General features: G+C 42.3%; 1 protein-coding gene across 1 annotated transcript; it reads left to right on the top strand.

The window, feature by feature from the left end:
- Positions 1–2,401: 2,401 nt before the first annotated feature.
- LOC112266471 (SLIT and NTRK-like protein 6) lies at positions 2,402–13,002 on the top strand. The gene is made up of 2 exons (XM_024443959.2): positions 2,402–2,887; positions 9,083–13,002. Exons 1-2 carry the CDS (start codon positions 2,796–2,798, stop codon positions 11,613–11,615), a joined length of 2,625 nt encoding a protein of 874 aa, XP_024299727.2. The 5' UTR covers positions 2,402–2,795; the 3' UTR covers positions 11,616–13,002.
- The last annotated feature ends 2,877 nt before the right edge of the window (positions 13,003–15,879 follow it).

A 15,879-nucleotide genomic window follows, 5' to 3' on the forward strand; every position in this document is an offset into this window, starting at 1 on the left:
TTTTACCTTTATTTAACTAGGCAAGTCAGTTAAGAACAAATTCTTATTTTCAATGACATCCTAGGAACAGTGGGTTAACTGCCTGTTCAGGGGTAGAATGACAGATTTGTACATTGTCAGCTCAGGGGTTTGAACTTGCAACCTTCCGGTTACTAGTCCAACGCTCTAACCACTAGGCTATAATACTTACTGTATATAGGCATCAGTTGACACCATTTTTCATCGATTACCTTGACTGTCCCCTAAATATACATATATTAGTGCACATTCAGTACACACTGTAATTTATTGTCTGTGATCTCTACTATCAAAATGTGATCTACAATATCACTGTGTTAGGGCATAAGTTTAGCATGTATACCTGAATATGACCTTTGAACTCATTTGGGGGTTCGGGGTTGATGTTATACCAGTTTACAGACACCTGTGTTGCCTACTCAGATTAAAATCCCAGTATTTTATTGTTTCCCAGTTTTTTTTCTTATTTTTTTACAGGGTAAAGTGGGGTTCTCATGGAAAATGGCCAGTAGTGACATGCCTACGAGGAAGACAAAGAGGATCAGTGGGGGGTAGCACGGTTGAGTCAGACTGTGACAGTGTGTGGGGAGAGTCGACAAAAACAATGAGGCACATCGTGCCTTCAGGTCAAAACAAACAAACTCTCAACAAATGTAGAACTTCCAGTGAGATTTGGTTTGCTCAAAGGTGCTATATTTGAATCACCATAAGAAAACACTGGAGCTAGACAGCTGGGCTCTAAACTTTCTGTGATACCTGCATATTGATATTTTGTCAGATAGTTCACTGAAAGGCTGAAATTCAAATCGATAGTGGATAATGTCTCAAACCACAGAAAACATACAAGTGTGATAATGCACACAAATGTAAACAGTCCACATCTGTGATTCAAACAACAAGCCCAGTGGCTTGCCGTGCAACTTTGATTGAATTCTAGCTATATCTTCAAATATTGAACCAGTCTCATTCAAATACTTCCAAGGCCTCTACTTTCGAAAGCTGTTCATGAGTAGTTAATGAGGATTCGGATTTACTTAACTTGGGGACAAATTCTGATTCAAATTAGATGTTACGAAGCAGTAAACCAAATGAACAAATGTTGGACTAAATAATCTAACTGCAGATGGATTATTCTAGGTGTTTTCTAAATATATCTTACCCCATGAGAGTATAATATTGTAAGTGAAGCCCAATGCATCTTCCGATCGGACAATCATTCTTTGAACATCTTCTGATCAGAGAATCATTCTTTGAACATACTCGGATCAGAGAATCATTCTTTGAGCATCTTCAGATCAGAGAGTCATTCTTTGAACAGTTTCCAAATGTGCCTGGCACAATCAGACCGATATATGGTAATGGTATAACTGTGAGATTCCATTGGAGTCAGATCCCATCCAAGCTCATGCACTACTGTCCAGAAAATCCAACCATGGATCTTTCACATAGGATGAAGTATGCACAGGGTTCAATCTGTTTGTATGTATAGGCCATTGTATCATAGACTGTGTACGGACAGTCGTTATAAGGATGATTCCTTAGCACATAACTTCCATTGCATGAGGCCTCAGTGAGTGACAGGTAGAATTGTAATGGAAAGAATGCACTAACAGGTAGTGTTGACAGATATATATATATTATTGGTTATTTACATTCTATGTGCTTTCAGGATGAGAAGACATTGTCAATTGTCCTAAACATGTTTACATTGCATTATTCATTATTCACGACAACTGTCAAACATGTCAACTGTCTTTAATATCTAGAGGGTGAAAACATATTCATTGTCTCCTTTTATTTTGAGCATGAATAAAATATGATGTGTTGAACACCTAGCCTGGCGCTAACTTCCCTGATAGGAACTGTAAAAAGCCAGCCAAGGTGAGGGTTTATTTTACTGTAAAACAAAGAGTTTATGAGACCAGGAAACATATGTAAACACCTTTACAAGGTAATCCCTAAACAGTAAACCTTCCTTGTAGTTCACTTGAAACATTAGGATTCATGCTCACCACACATACCCATAAAGCACACGCCTACACACACACACACACACACCATTGAAATACTTAAGAATCTGAATTCTGACAGTTGCATGACCAAAAGTGATATTCACTCTGATCAAGGTTCTCAGGAAAGATGTCTATTTACCCAAAACAGTAATAGTCACACAAACAAAAACATAAATGAAACATATTAATAAATTACATTACAAATCCAGATGAATCTCTAATGAATCTATATATACATTCGAAATAATTATATTATATCAACACTTGTACGGCTACTGTGGGCAACCTGACTTTCAGAACCAGATACTGATCTGCCAAACGCGCCACTCAATGCCATACAAGTCCGTGAGTCTCGGGGGGAGGAGCCCAGAACAACTACAATACTGCTCAAAAGCATGTAAATTATAAGGAACTATGCGAAGGGTCAGTATACCAAATAGACTCTGCAGTTACACTCACACTTTAGGGGCTGGTAACTAAGCGCACAAGAAGTTAACAGAGACTGACCAGGGAGACTAATAAGGATCTACATTAATGAATTACAGATAAAGTGGAAAGGCCAACACATCCCAAAATTGCCTCGGACTAGGATCGTGTCGGGTGGAACACTTTGCGATATCATGGAAATATCGGATTTGTAAATGCCGACAGTCTTCTACAAAAACAAGAGGATACAAAAGTAAACGTTAGTTACACCGGTATGCCTAGTCTATTCTCTAAAGAAGATGCTGTGACGTTTAATTAAACAGTTTGAGGGGACTTTTGATGCCTCGCATCCTTACGTCTCCACATGGATCAACCTCTCTATCCCAAGCATCCTTTGGATTAGCCACAGTCTTTCTCACTCTGCACAACGGGTAAGTAGCCTATCATATCATCCGGACAAGAGATCTCACAACTGTTATAAATTCGTTACTTTCTCAAATTAGTTTGTTGACAACCTTTCTTTAGACTGGTAGGACATACAGTCACTTGAACTTCCTGCGTCTATCTTGTGTGGTATCCAGGTGTCCGTTCGATATGTCGAGGCTTGTTCGGACTAGCTGGAGCTGAGGCTGGGAGCTCGCTTTCCTCCAAATAACCAACAAACATATCGATTTTATTATATTGGTATCATAACGTCCGGTGTGTTCTGGCCAATGCTTTGTGTTTTTAGAGATTGCAGTTGGCAAGACAACTTAAACAATTGTTATCCTCCATTTGCAAATTGAATTGTCTGATTCAATACGTCTTTAGTTTGTGAGGGCAGTTGAATTGCTCGAAATAAATATGCTAAAGTAACGTTACACCTGGGTCGACAAGACAGGTTCAGGTATTTTACGCGCACCTGGCGCACCGCCATGCATTACATTCAGCCGCACGTACTGCACATCTCCAGCAACGCATTGATTTAGCCTACTACAATGAATCGTCCTTGGAACATGTAAAATGATTCAGCATATGCTCACCTAAAATGTTTCCTAGCGATTTCCATTGGTAATAATAGCACAAACTAGTCTTACCATTTTACTTGACTCAAGATGTATTTATACAGAGGTTCTCATTTCAACATGTTTTGTGTGTAAATCAGTCAAGTTAGGCTACCACATAAATGGGGGGAATTTATAACATCAATCTAACATGGAAGGTACCTCCATGCAACCAGAATGCAATCACTCAGCTGTGCACTGTAACTGCAGCTGAAATATTGTTTGGTAATGTATAAAATACGCAGGCCTAGGTTTTAAATTAGCTACATTGTAGACATATGTGTAGAAGAAGATAATGCATTTGGGAAAAAATAGAACAGAATGGAATATTACTATGGATTCCATTTAAGTGCACGGTCTTCGAGCTAAAGGATGACCAAGTTGAGTTGGTCATCACATTAAATGCACTCACTGTGCCTTTAAATCTAGCTTAAAACATGAAGAACATGGTTACAGTATATGGTTATTGTGCTACATTGTATTCCTGCTCTGGTAGGATCATGTAAATTCCCATTTGGACTAATCACCCGTGAACACCCACTAACTGTATTCCTGGTTAGGCAAGTCATTGAGTATTAAATAATGGAGGTGCAAATCAAGCCCCCCTCCTCCAAGAACAGGAAACAAAACACACACACACACACATGCAAAACTTATGAAATAGATGAACAGAGAGTGAGTGACCTTTCGTCTGTCTTGAGTGGGCGAATGTAATTATCATCCTTGGACTGTGGGACTGAGGACCATGGTGACGTCTCTATAGATGTATGTGGGAGTAGTGGTTTCCCTGTAGGGCAGGCACATCACTTCCAATACACTGGAATAGCGAACTGTCCTTCCATTAATTGGCCTGGGAATATTGTGCAGAGGTCCTCTACCGGGTTCATATTCGTGCACACAATGTGGTGTGCAGAAGCTCCTAATTTGCTCTCATGGCTCTCAAGTTGAGTTGCTCTCTGCCTTGTCTCCCTTAGAGTCCTTCAGCCATGAGCGTAGCATCCGGGGTGCAGCAGTAACAACCTCTAGTCTAGCCTCCAATCTGCTGGCTAAGCTACTTCTGTGTAGAGACACTGTGGGCCTTATCTTTCAACACTATGTCTCCATAATAGAACTAAATATGCAATTTGAGGTCATGTTGTCTTATGGTGAACATACACTGAGTATACCAAACATTAGGAACACCTTCCTAATATATAGTTGCACCCCCTTTTGCCCTTAAAACCACCTACATTCGTCGGGGCATGGACTCTACAAGGTGTCGAAAGCGTTCCACGGGGATGCTGGCCCGTGTTGACGCCAACGCTTGGCACCTACTACCATTCCTGTTCAAAGGCACTTAAATCTTTTGTCTTGCCCATTCGCCCTCTGAATGGCACACATACACCATCCAAGTATTAAAAGTCATTTAACCTGTCTCCTCCCCTTCATCTCCACTGATTTTGAAGTGGATTTAACAAGTGACATCAATAAGAGATCACCGACGGACCAGGTGAATCCAGGTGAAAGCTATGTCATGGAAAGAGCAGGTGTCCTTAATGCGTTGTCCACTCAGTGTGTATGCCAATACACAAATGCCAATACCATACACCATGCAGAAATACACAACAGCTCTTATACACATATACTAACAGCACTTATCTATCCAGAGGGGCCATTTGAATCATGGTGTTGATTTGAAACTGGCAAGTTGGTGTACGTGACTTGAAAATGTCATTTTGTTTTGGGTTGGGTTTAAGCGTTCTAATCTTGGCTTGTGTAATGGATCTACACAGATTAAAAGGATACCAACAACTAGGCTGCGTTTAGGATATTTCAACATCACGTCATTTTAGATGATGCTTCTGTAGAAAACAAGATGTGGTTTTTTGAGACTTTTACTGTCACCACTCTGTGTGGTGAGGAAAAATAGTCACTTGCCAAAGTTATTTATCATGAGTCATTTAAAGTTGACTAGTTTTACAAGATCTCCCAGGTTTGGGCATGTCTGTGGTTTTGGTCATGCAGCTCAGTGATATTATTGAAGATTCTCTTCCTTTTACCTTAATGAATTGAGTAAAGACAACTCTTAAACACGTGATGAGGCTTCTATAACCCAATGACGGCTTCTGTCAGTGTTTGTGATATTCTCAAATGGCCTCATCCAAAGTCTCCTTTAAAACAGAATAATAATACATTTCTGGTCTAACTAGGGAGTAAGGGAGGGGTAATCATTTAGACCAGATTCTGCAGTGTTTTACATTACTGCAGAGCCAAGTGCCTTTATTGTGACAGTGATTCGCACATCTGCAGATATCTTTCTTGCAAAACATATTTAAAGTCACTTGGTACATCTGACTGATAATCCTTGTGAAAAACAATTGCACCAAATTAGTTAAACAGACCATTTGAAATGCACGCCTGCTAAATCGTCTTTACCAGGGGAGCTGGGTGCCCCCCTGTCGCGCTGCTATTATTAGCTTATCTCGCATATGCTCGCTATCAACGAGGAGGGGCCCACCAGCTGAGCGCAATGTGAAGATATGTGCTGCATTGTTTATTGTGGCAAGCCGTGTGCACGGTGGTGTTTAGTCGATCAGGCACCAATTATAGCTATCTCGTCGGGGATGTGTGTGTGTGTGTGTGTGTGTGTGTGTGTGTGTGTGTGTGTGTGTGTGTGTGTGTGTGTGTGTGTGTGTGTGTGTGTGTGTGTGTGTGTGTGTGTGTGTGTGTGTGTGTGTGTGTGTGTGTTGTAAGATTGACCGCCTGAGTGGAGCTGGGTTCGCAGCTGACTTGATGTAACATCATGAATGCCTGCTATCGCTCATCCGCTGTGTGTCCGTTATCAATGCTGTGGTGGGGCATTAGTGTTTGGTTGTATAATGGATGACATTGCTGTAGAAGATCACCTGCTCTGGAAGAAATGCCAAAATGTGGAATATATTGGGTATATTTCTGTGAAAGTCAAAGCCTCTGTTGATAGTGATGAAGACACATCTTGGCCATTCCATTATTTAAAACTATGTAAAATACTGAAGCCTTACCTATCCACCCATAATTATACAGTGAGTGGACAAAACAGTAGGAACACCTTCCTAATATTGAATTGCACACCCTTTTGCCTACAGAACAGCCTCAATTCATTGGGGCATGGACTCTCCAAGGTATTGAAAGCGTTCCACAGGAATGCTGGCCCATGTTGACTCCAATGCTTCCCACAGTTGTGTCATGTTGGCTGGATATCCTTTGGGAGGTGGACCATTCTTGATACACACAGGAAACTGTTGAGCGTGAAATACCAAGCAGCACTGCAGTTCTTGATTACTCAAACCGGTGCGCCTGGCACATACTACCATACTCGGTTTAAAGGCACTCCACAATCCATGTCTCAATTGTCTCAAGGCTTAAAAATCATTCTTTAACCCGTCTCCTCCCCTTCATCTACACTGATTGGAGTGGATTTAACAGGTGACATCAATAAGGGATCATAGCTTCCCCCTGGATTCACCTGGACAGTCGGTCATGGAAAGAGCATGTTTTGTACACTTAGTGAATACAATAGTAGTCTTGTTAGTGTTGCTGGTGGTGGTAGAAGTAACAGTAACAGTAGAAGTAGCAGTAGCGTTTGTATCCTGCGTCTGCAATGCTTAGAGGCAGAAAAGAGCAGCTATGTGAGATAATGATTGACGCTTTAGCACATATGCCATTCCCCTTATACGGAGGATGAGTCAACAAGGCTATATCAGAGCAATGTAACCTGCTCTGCTCAGGCAGAGGAGAAGTATTAGGAGCATCGGTCACCGCAAATCAATTGAAATGGACAAAATATGATCTCAAACGGCATTATCTGAAATGATCTGAAAGCTATGACTTAATAACAGGGTTGATATACCACATTGTGAACATTCCGCACCACTGTGACATTTACATTTGAGTCATTTAGCAGACACTCTTATCTACAGCGACGTGCCTTGTTCAAGGACACGTCGGCAGATATTTCACCTAGTCAGCTGCAGGGATTCGAACCAGCGACCTTAAGGTTACTGGCCCAACATCCTTAACCACTAAGCTTACCTGCCGCGGTTATGTTAATACACCATCAGTGATGCAGGATGAGGGTGCGATGGAACCATCAAGCAGGATCCCCCATTTTGGCGCGAGCACTCTGCCAAACAGATTGCACTTGAGAGCAATATGAAGCACACCGAGCAAACAGTGTGAATGATCTATTTGTCTGGCGATATATGGACCAGGTTCATTGTGTATATTACAAGGGCCGCAGGGGACGTTTTTTTTCCGACGTTTCTCGCTCTTTTTCTTTCGTTCAGAATGCACCGTTTTCCCAGTAATTGTTTTATGACCGCTTACTAGCACAGTAACTGCTTGGTGATGAGTTAGCCTTTGCTTACGTGCATGAGAAGGCATTATAAGGCTTCACTGGCCTCCAATGGCTCTGTGTAGTCGCTTCGCCACAAGCTACACACATTTGATTCTGAAAATAGATGTGGGGCTGTTTTTTCCACTATCCTCACCCTGTTGTCATCCATTGTATAATACACCCAGTCACCTCTCAATAGTATATATTTTCATTTTTTATTGTGTTTTTATTTTGAACTCTACACCCCCACCCACCCACATAAAGCATTTAGTCTTCGATCAGCGTACTTTTTTTCTTCCACCAATGCAGTGCAGAGCTGTCATCCAACAGTGAGGCCTGTCATACCGCACAATACACCCAACCTACAGTATCAAGCTAGTTCGGTATCTAGGGAGAATCAATGAAAGAGCACCGCTTCGTGTGATGATCACACATTGCTGTGTGAGAGATTTCGAAGAAGAAAATTGCATGGGTGAGAAAATACATGTTGGCTCATTTGAGGGTGAAAAAAAGTATTTTATTGACGCTTCCTGTTCTTTAGTTAAAAACATGGGTCAAATCCATTCTAGGCCCAAGTGTTTTATTTAAACAGATGAAGTTTTCTACAGTACCTTGTATATGAGGTATTGTGGCCATGTAAACAACATTCCAATGTTCTCTAGGCCATGCATGTTTAAAGAATATGAATTCCTCACATTGCTTCCAAGTTAACTGTATGCTCCCTTCATGCATTTGATACATTAATAAAGGCAATTGTATTTCATTGCATTCAATGCATAATTCATTTTGAAGTTCATTGTGTATTCAGTTTCAAGTTCATTTCTATACTGTGAGAATTGCATTGACCTTATAATCCAGGATTAAAAGTGTATGCACAGTTCAGAAGGAATGGGTGAATGTATTTCTATAATTGGTGACCATGCTTTATTGTCTGTCTGAAGGGACTGATAATCTAACCAAAGTAAAGATACTTATAGAAAAAATATATAAACAAATACTTGTGATTATTGATTTAACCTATGATTTTATGTTGTTTTCCAATTCCATTACATTTTGGTAACATCTCCCTCCCTCCCTCCCTCCCTCCCTCCCTCCCTCCCTCCCTCCCTCCCTCCCTCCCTCCCTCCCCTCCCTCCCTCCCTCCCTCCCTCCCTCCCTCCCTCCCTCCCTCCCTCCCTCCCTCCCTCCCTCCCTCCCTCCCTCCCTCCCTCCCTCTTTCTGTGTTGCAGATACAACGGACAGAAAATGCTACCCTGCATCGTTTTCCTTTGCTCATTTTTCACTGCTGCGTGTTTCCAAGACATCCAGCCCTCCAAGGCATTTCTGGCTGAATCCTGTCACTCATTGTGTTCTTGTGAAGAAAAAGATGGCATCCTGTATCTTAACTGCGAGGAGAGAAATATCAGCAAGATCTCCCAAATCAAAGTGCCATCAGCTCTACCTTTCCACCTCAATCTGTACAAAAATGACTTGGTGGAGTTGCAGGCAGAAGACTTGGAAGATTTAAAGAATGCCGTTTCACTTCATCTCGGGGCTAATAGCATACAAGAGCTTGAACCTGGCGTCTTTAGTGCACTGGGCTCCTTGAAGAAGCTCCACATCAACAGTAATTTCCTGGTCATGTTGAAGGAAGACACTTTTCACGGTTTGGTAAATTTGGAGTTTCTCCAGGCGGACACAAACTTCATCCGTGTGGTTGAGCCGGGGGCATTCAGCAAACTCATCCGCCTCAAAGTTCTGATCCTCAACGACAACACCATCGAGTTTCTTCCCAGCAATATTTTCCGGTTTGTTCCACTCACCCACTTGGACCTGCGGGGGAACCAGTTACAGACCCTGCCTTACCTTGGCTTCCTGGAGCACATTGGGCGGATCATGGAGCTTCTTCTGGAGGACAACGACTGGATGTGCGATTGTGAGATCCTTCACCTGAAGATCTGGATGGAGAACATGCGGGCCCAGTCGGCCATTGGGGAGGTGGTCTGCAGCAGCCCCCAACACCTCAGGGGCACCATCCTGGCCAAAATCAAACGGGATGTTCTCTGCCCTTCTCACGCCGATATCAACTTAGAGGAGCCTTCCAAGTCACTGGACATGGTGGTCACTCCGTCTTCCAAAGTGGCAGAGATTCCGAAGTTGGAGGCCGCCAAGGACGACGCAAAGGTTCCGACACCTGCTTATGTTCCAGTGAGTCCTTGTTTGGAGCACTGTTCTTGTCACAATCACCCTGTGGCTGGGTTTTTAATGCATTGTCAGGATAGAGGAATTCAACGGATTTCAGATATTGGAATACTTGAGCAAAGCCCCACCAAGCTGGTGCTTACAGGAAATATGATTCAGAGACTGTTGAAATATGACTTTGTCACATATGACGGTTTGGAGTTATTGAATTTAGCCAACAATCGAATCGATTACATTGACAATGAAACTTTTCTCAGCTTAAGCAATTTGAAAAAACTTTATCTCAACGGCAACAGAATTGAAACCCTTTCCGCGACCATGTTCATTGGACTCCACAACCTTGAATACCTATATTTGGAATATAACATTATCAAAGAAATTGTTCCAGGAGCTTTTAATCCTTTGTCTAATCTCAAACTCTTGTCTTTGAATAACAATCTGCTGACTAGTCTCCCATTGCAGATATTTCGCAATGTGCCCCTCACCAAACTGAACCTGAGAAGAAATCTGCTCATGCACCTGCCTGTTAGCAACGTGCTGGACCAGCTTGACTCTTTAGAGCAGATTTATTTAGAGGACAACCCCTGGGACTGCAGCTGTGACTTAGTCAGTCTCAAACAGTGGGTTGAGAAGCTGAGGAAGGACACAGTCATAGGTTCCATTTTGTGTCACACACCGAGAAAAGTGGCGAATGCTGAGCTGAGAGCCCTCAGAAATGAGTTGCTGTGCCCCGTCCTAGTGACCTACTCCTTGCCCACGGGCGAGGACGAGAGCGTGACAACCACAGTGGCGACTGACGGCGCTAGGAGCGGTTTCTTCAGCTCCATCACAGACTCAGTTCCACTCTCCGTTCTGATCCTTAGCTTGCTCGTCATCTTCCTCATGGTCATCTTCTGTTCGGCGGGGATCGTGGTTTTCCTCGTGCACAGACGGCGAAGGAGAGTGAAGAAGAAACAGGCGGAGGAGCAGCCGCGGGAGAGCAGCAGCCCCATCCACCTGCAATACAGCATGTACGGCCAGAAAACCACCCACCACACACTGGCGCAGAGGACCGGAAGCACTGTGTACGACGAGCGCTCACACAGCCCCATTGTCCAGATCTGCCGCAACCCCACCTACTGCACTCAGCATAAAGAATATGAGACCGACCTCAATGAACTGGATGAACCAAAGCACATCTGTCGTAGCATCATGGAGACAGAGAATACCTCCCCTCTCACAGGCTCTAATTTGAAGTTCAGAGCTGTGACGTCAGACTGCCCAACTGAGTTCGTAACACTCGGAGATGCGAGCTCCCTCTATAAAAACATACTAGAGAGGGAGAGGGTTAGGGAGCTGCAGCAGCTCGGAATTACTGAATACCTCAGGAAAAACATGTCCCAGCTGCAACCAACGGTAGAAGTGCCGGTCCCAGGATCAGGACACCACGAGGAACTGAAATTAATGGAGACTATTATGTTGTCGAGACCGAGGAAGGTCTTGGTGGAACAAACTAAAAACGAGTACTTTGAACTCAAAGCTAACCTACACACCGAGCCAGATTATTTGGAGGTTCTGGAGCATCAAACTGCATTTAACTGATATAATAATACAATTAATGGTTTTATATTCAACTCGAGAAGTGCCTTGTCCAAAACTGCCATCTTATATTTTCACAGTCTAAGACCTACAGTACATATCCCACAGCGGTCTTGGACACACAAGTCATTTGTAGCACAGAATGTACTGTATAATTATCTATTTTTGTGTTATTTTGTTTTCCTATAGATAGACCACACTTGAAGTTGCTGATATAACAGATATCTTGCCCAAATGTAATTATCGGGAAGGCAAATAGGTACTGCGGGGGTAAGTTTTTGTTACCAGTTCAGCTTAGATCTTTGGCAGGCCTCTCAATGTTTTGCATCAACTCTGTCAGGCTGTTTCAATCATATGCCATAATCAGCATGCTCAATGTGCCGTAGACTTAACAAAATGCCAACATGTATTCTGGGTCGCAATGATGGAGTGCACATTAGTCCTGTTGTTCATTAGATTTAGCCCTTGCATTATTTCAATACCACATTTTGTATTCCAACCAGTGGGAACATGTTTAAACAAATCCATTTTCTCAAAACATAGCACTTAAAAGTCCCAGTACATATAGAAATCATATCTTGTATCTGTAAAGAAAAAAATGCATTGCACTAATCAAATGCCATTTAAAAGATGGTGCATGACAATCAACTTACTGTTCCAACAACCGTTTCTGTTTATCGTTGTTCCTTCCTTGCTACTGAAGGGGACACAACTACTGATGTGTATAAGAACCTTTTGTTTGAGTGTAATATTTACAAATCAAAACCGACCAGTTTCTCTCAGCATGATAAATGTTCAGGATATATGCGTTCACTTTATTATTCTGATGGAGTAAGCAACCCCGTTCAACTCTGAAAATGTTTCACGAACAACTTTATTTTTTACCAATGTAGATAAAATTATTTATTCTGTAAATGTTGTATTATATGTCACACATTCTATGTTATTTTGTGCCTTCGGTGTTGTGCAGGTGAAAATGTATTAAATGTAAATAAAGAATTGCAATACTGCAAACTTTGAACAATCAAGATGCGGTACAATAGACAGACACTCTCTTCAGTCCTCCAAACAGATTGCATGCAGGTATATTCCAGAGCCTGTTGCAAAAAAAAAACCTGACTTTCTGTCATTATCAGTTGAGCATAAAAGTGACCAAACATCTAATATTATAGCACATTGCATGCTCAACAGGGGCGTGGGTGAAATCATGATGCTATCCTGCACAGAGGGCACTTAAGATAGTAATGACATTACATTGTTATTCACACTCTTATGGAAGACCTCAATGCTGCTGCATGTTTTGTATTCCTCCCATGGACATACAGTACAGCACAGCACAGCATTATATACCATCTGTGTGCTTGTTTGAATAAATCAATCTCATAGGTCATGGGTCTCATCCCGGTCATTTTACACAAGGTAGAATTTCAAATGAATTGCTATAAACAGTGGGGCAAAAAAATCTTTAGTCAGCCACCAATTGTGCAAGTTCTCCCACTTAAAAAGATGAGAGAGGCCTGTAATTTTCATCATAGGTACACTTCAACTATGACAGACAAAATGAGAAAAAAAATCCAGAAAATCACATTGTAGGATTTTTTATGAATTTATTTGCAAATTATGGTGGAAAATAAGTATTTGGTCACCTACAAACAAGCAAGATTTCTGGCTCTCACAGACCTGTAACTTCGTCCTAAAGAGGCTCCTCTGTCCTCCACTCGTTACCTGTATTAATGGCACCTGTTTGAACTTGTTATCAGTATAAAAGTATCAGTATAAAGTCCACAACCTCAAACAGTCCCACTCCAAACTCCACTATGGCCAAGACCAAAGAGCTGTCAAACGACACCAGAAACAAAATTGTAGACCTGCACCAGGCTGGGAAGACTGAATCTGCAATAGGTAAGCAGCTTGGTTTGAAGAAATCAACTGTGGGTGCAATTATTTTTAAATGGAAGACATACAAGACCACTGATAATCTCCCTCGATCTGGGGCTCCACGCAAGATCTCACCCCGTGGGGTCAAAATGATCACGGTGAGCAAAAATCACAGAACCACGCGTGGGGACCTAGTGAATGACCTGCAGAGAGCTGGGACCAAAGTAACAAAGCCTACCATCAGTAACACACTACGCCGCCAGGGACTCAAATCCTGCAGTGCCAGACGTGTCCCCCTGCTTAAGCCAGTACATGTCCAGGCCAGTTTGAAGTTTGCTAGAGAGCATTTGGATGATCCAGAAGAAGATTGGGAGAATGCCATATGGTCAGATGAAACCAAAATATAACTTTTTGGTAAAAACTCAACTCGTCGTGTTTGGAGGACAAAGAATGCTGAGTTGCATCCAAAGAACACCATACCTACTGTGAAGCATGGGGGTGGAAACATCATGCTTTGGGGATGTTTTTCTGCAAAGGGACCAGGAAGACTGATCCGTGTAAAGGAAAGAATGAATGGGGCCATGTATCGTGAGATTTTGAGTGAAAACCTCCTTCCATCAACAAGGGCAGTGAAGATGAAACGTGGCTGGGTCTTTCAGCATGACAATTTTGGGCAACGAAGGAGTGGCTTCGTAAGAAGCATTTCAAGGTCCTGGAGTGGCCTAGCCAGTCTCCAGATCTCAACCCCATAGACAATCTTTGGAGGGAGTTGAATGTCTGTGTTGCCCAGCAACAGCCCCAAAACATCACTGCTCTAGAGGAGATCTGCATGGAGGAATGGGCCAAAATACCAGAAACAGTGTGTGAAAACCTTGTGAAGACTTACAGAAAATGTTTGACCTCTGTCATTGCCAACAAAGGGTATATAACAAAGTATTGAGATAAACTTTTGTTATTGACCAAATACTTATTTTCCACCATAATTTGCAAATAAATTCATTAAAAATCCTACAATGTGATTTTATGGATTTTTTTTCTCATTAAGTCTGTCATTGTTGAAGTGTACCTATGATGAAAATTACAGGCCTCTCTCATCTTTTTAAGTGGGAGAACTTGCACAATTGGTGGCTGACCAAATACTGTTTTGCCCCACTGTATATCCACACAGACGCACACACCGAAAATCTCTTTAGTGTCAAATTCGTGCTCAAGCCTGGCTTCCCTCTAGTCACTCCCTCATCGCCCAATATGGCATGTCAAGTCTTTCCAGTTCTCTGCCATGCAAACACAAGATTTCCCCCTTGCATTATTGGACCCCCTTCTGAGATTGCTTATCCACAGTGCTTAATTACTGCACAACAATGGGGTATAGCAAATTCCCTCTGCACTGCTCCACACGACTTCCATTTCCATCCTAGCTGGTGATTTAGTAGGCTGTTCCGGTGCTTCCATTATACATCATAATTGGTAGAACTGAAACTGCTCACACGGCCCCCCTCTGTGAACTTGGGTTGGAATACGGACAGAGCGGTAAAGGCTTGGGATTTTCTCCTTTGAGAATTACGGGAAATGTGCTCCGGTAGGTCGTTCTCTGTGAAGTTTACCAAAGTGCAAAACAATGTTCACTTTGAAGGGAAATATTTTCAGTATTTTGTACCGGTGAAACCGTCGTGGATGCTAATATTTCAGCAACGGAAGTCGAAGTCAGAGGTCGAAACGGCTCAACATACAGTGTGCCAATAGGGGAGTTGAAAAAGTGTATTTTATGTCAACATTGGAGTAGAGATAAAATATGTATGCAGTGATTGTCTAACTGGCTCCACCTTCAGTCTATATGAAATGAATCCAGCCCAATGCCTATTATGGATGACTAAGCATGACGGAGCTAACAATGGCAAATTCTAAACGTGTGCAGCAGGTACAGTATATTATTTCCAGATGCTACATTTTGATGCAAACTAGCATGTACAGTGGACATTCCCAGCCCTACTCTTTTTCACACTATATTAGACATGGAATACAAAACCACGATGACTTACTCCTGTGTGGTGAAAAATGACACCAAAGCACGTATTTCATGGGAGGAGACCACGGCACATGGAATGTCACAGTCATGTTTACATGGTAGTTGAAACTTCAGCTACTGTCGTGCTGACAGTTCAGTCTTTGGAGGACGTCACAAAATATACGAACTACAGGCACTGGCAGCCTGAACTGCACAAAAAGCTGGCATTCATTTTAGAACACACACCAGACGTACGCCTCTACTGCAAAATCAATCTTACATTACATTTCTTTTCATCGAGAAATCAACTATTGTTCCCCCGTGTCAGAGTAACTACATGAAAGTATCAGTGCTGAATATCTTAGCCCACTCTCCTTTATACTC

This window comes from Oncorhynchus tshawytscha, linkage group LG14, assembly GCF_018296145.1.
Source record: "Oncorhynchus tshawytscha isolate Ot180627B linkage group LG14, Otsh_v2.0, whole genome shotgun sequence".
Lineage (NCBI taxonomy): Eukaryota > Metazoa > Chordata > Actinopteri > Salmoniformes > Salmonidae > Oncorhynchus > Oncorhynchus tshawytscha.

Bases quoted from the DNA above. Each gene is read 5' to 3' on its own strand.
- LOC112266471 (XM_024443959.2), top strand. From the start codon at position 2,796: ATGCCTCGCATCCTTACGTCTCCACATGGATCAACCTCTCTATCCCAA. The intron at 2,888-9,082 runs GTAAGTAGCCTA...TCTGTGTTGCAG, and splicing joins TTTCTCACTCTGCACAACGG to ATACAACGGACAGAAAATGC.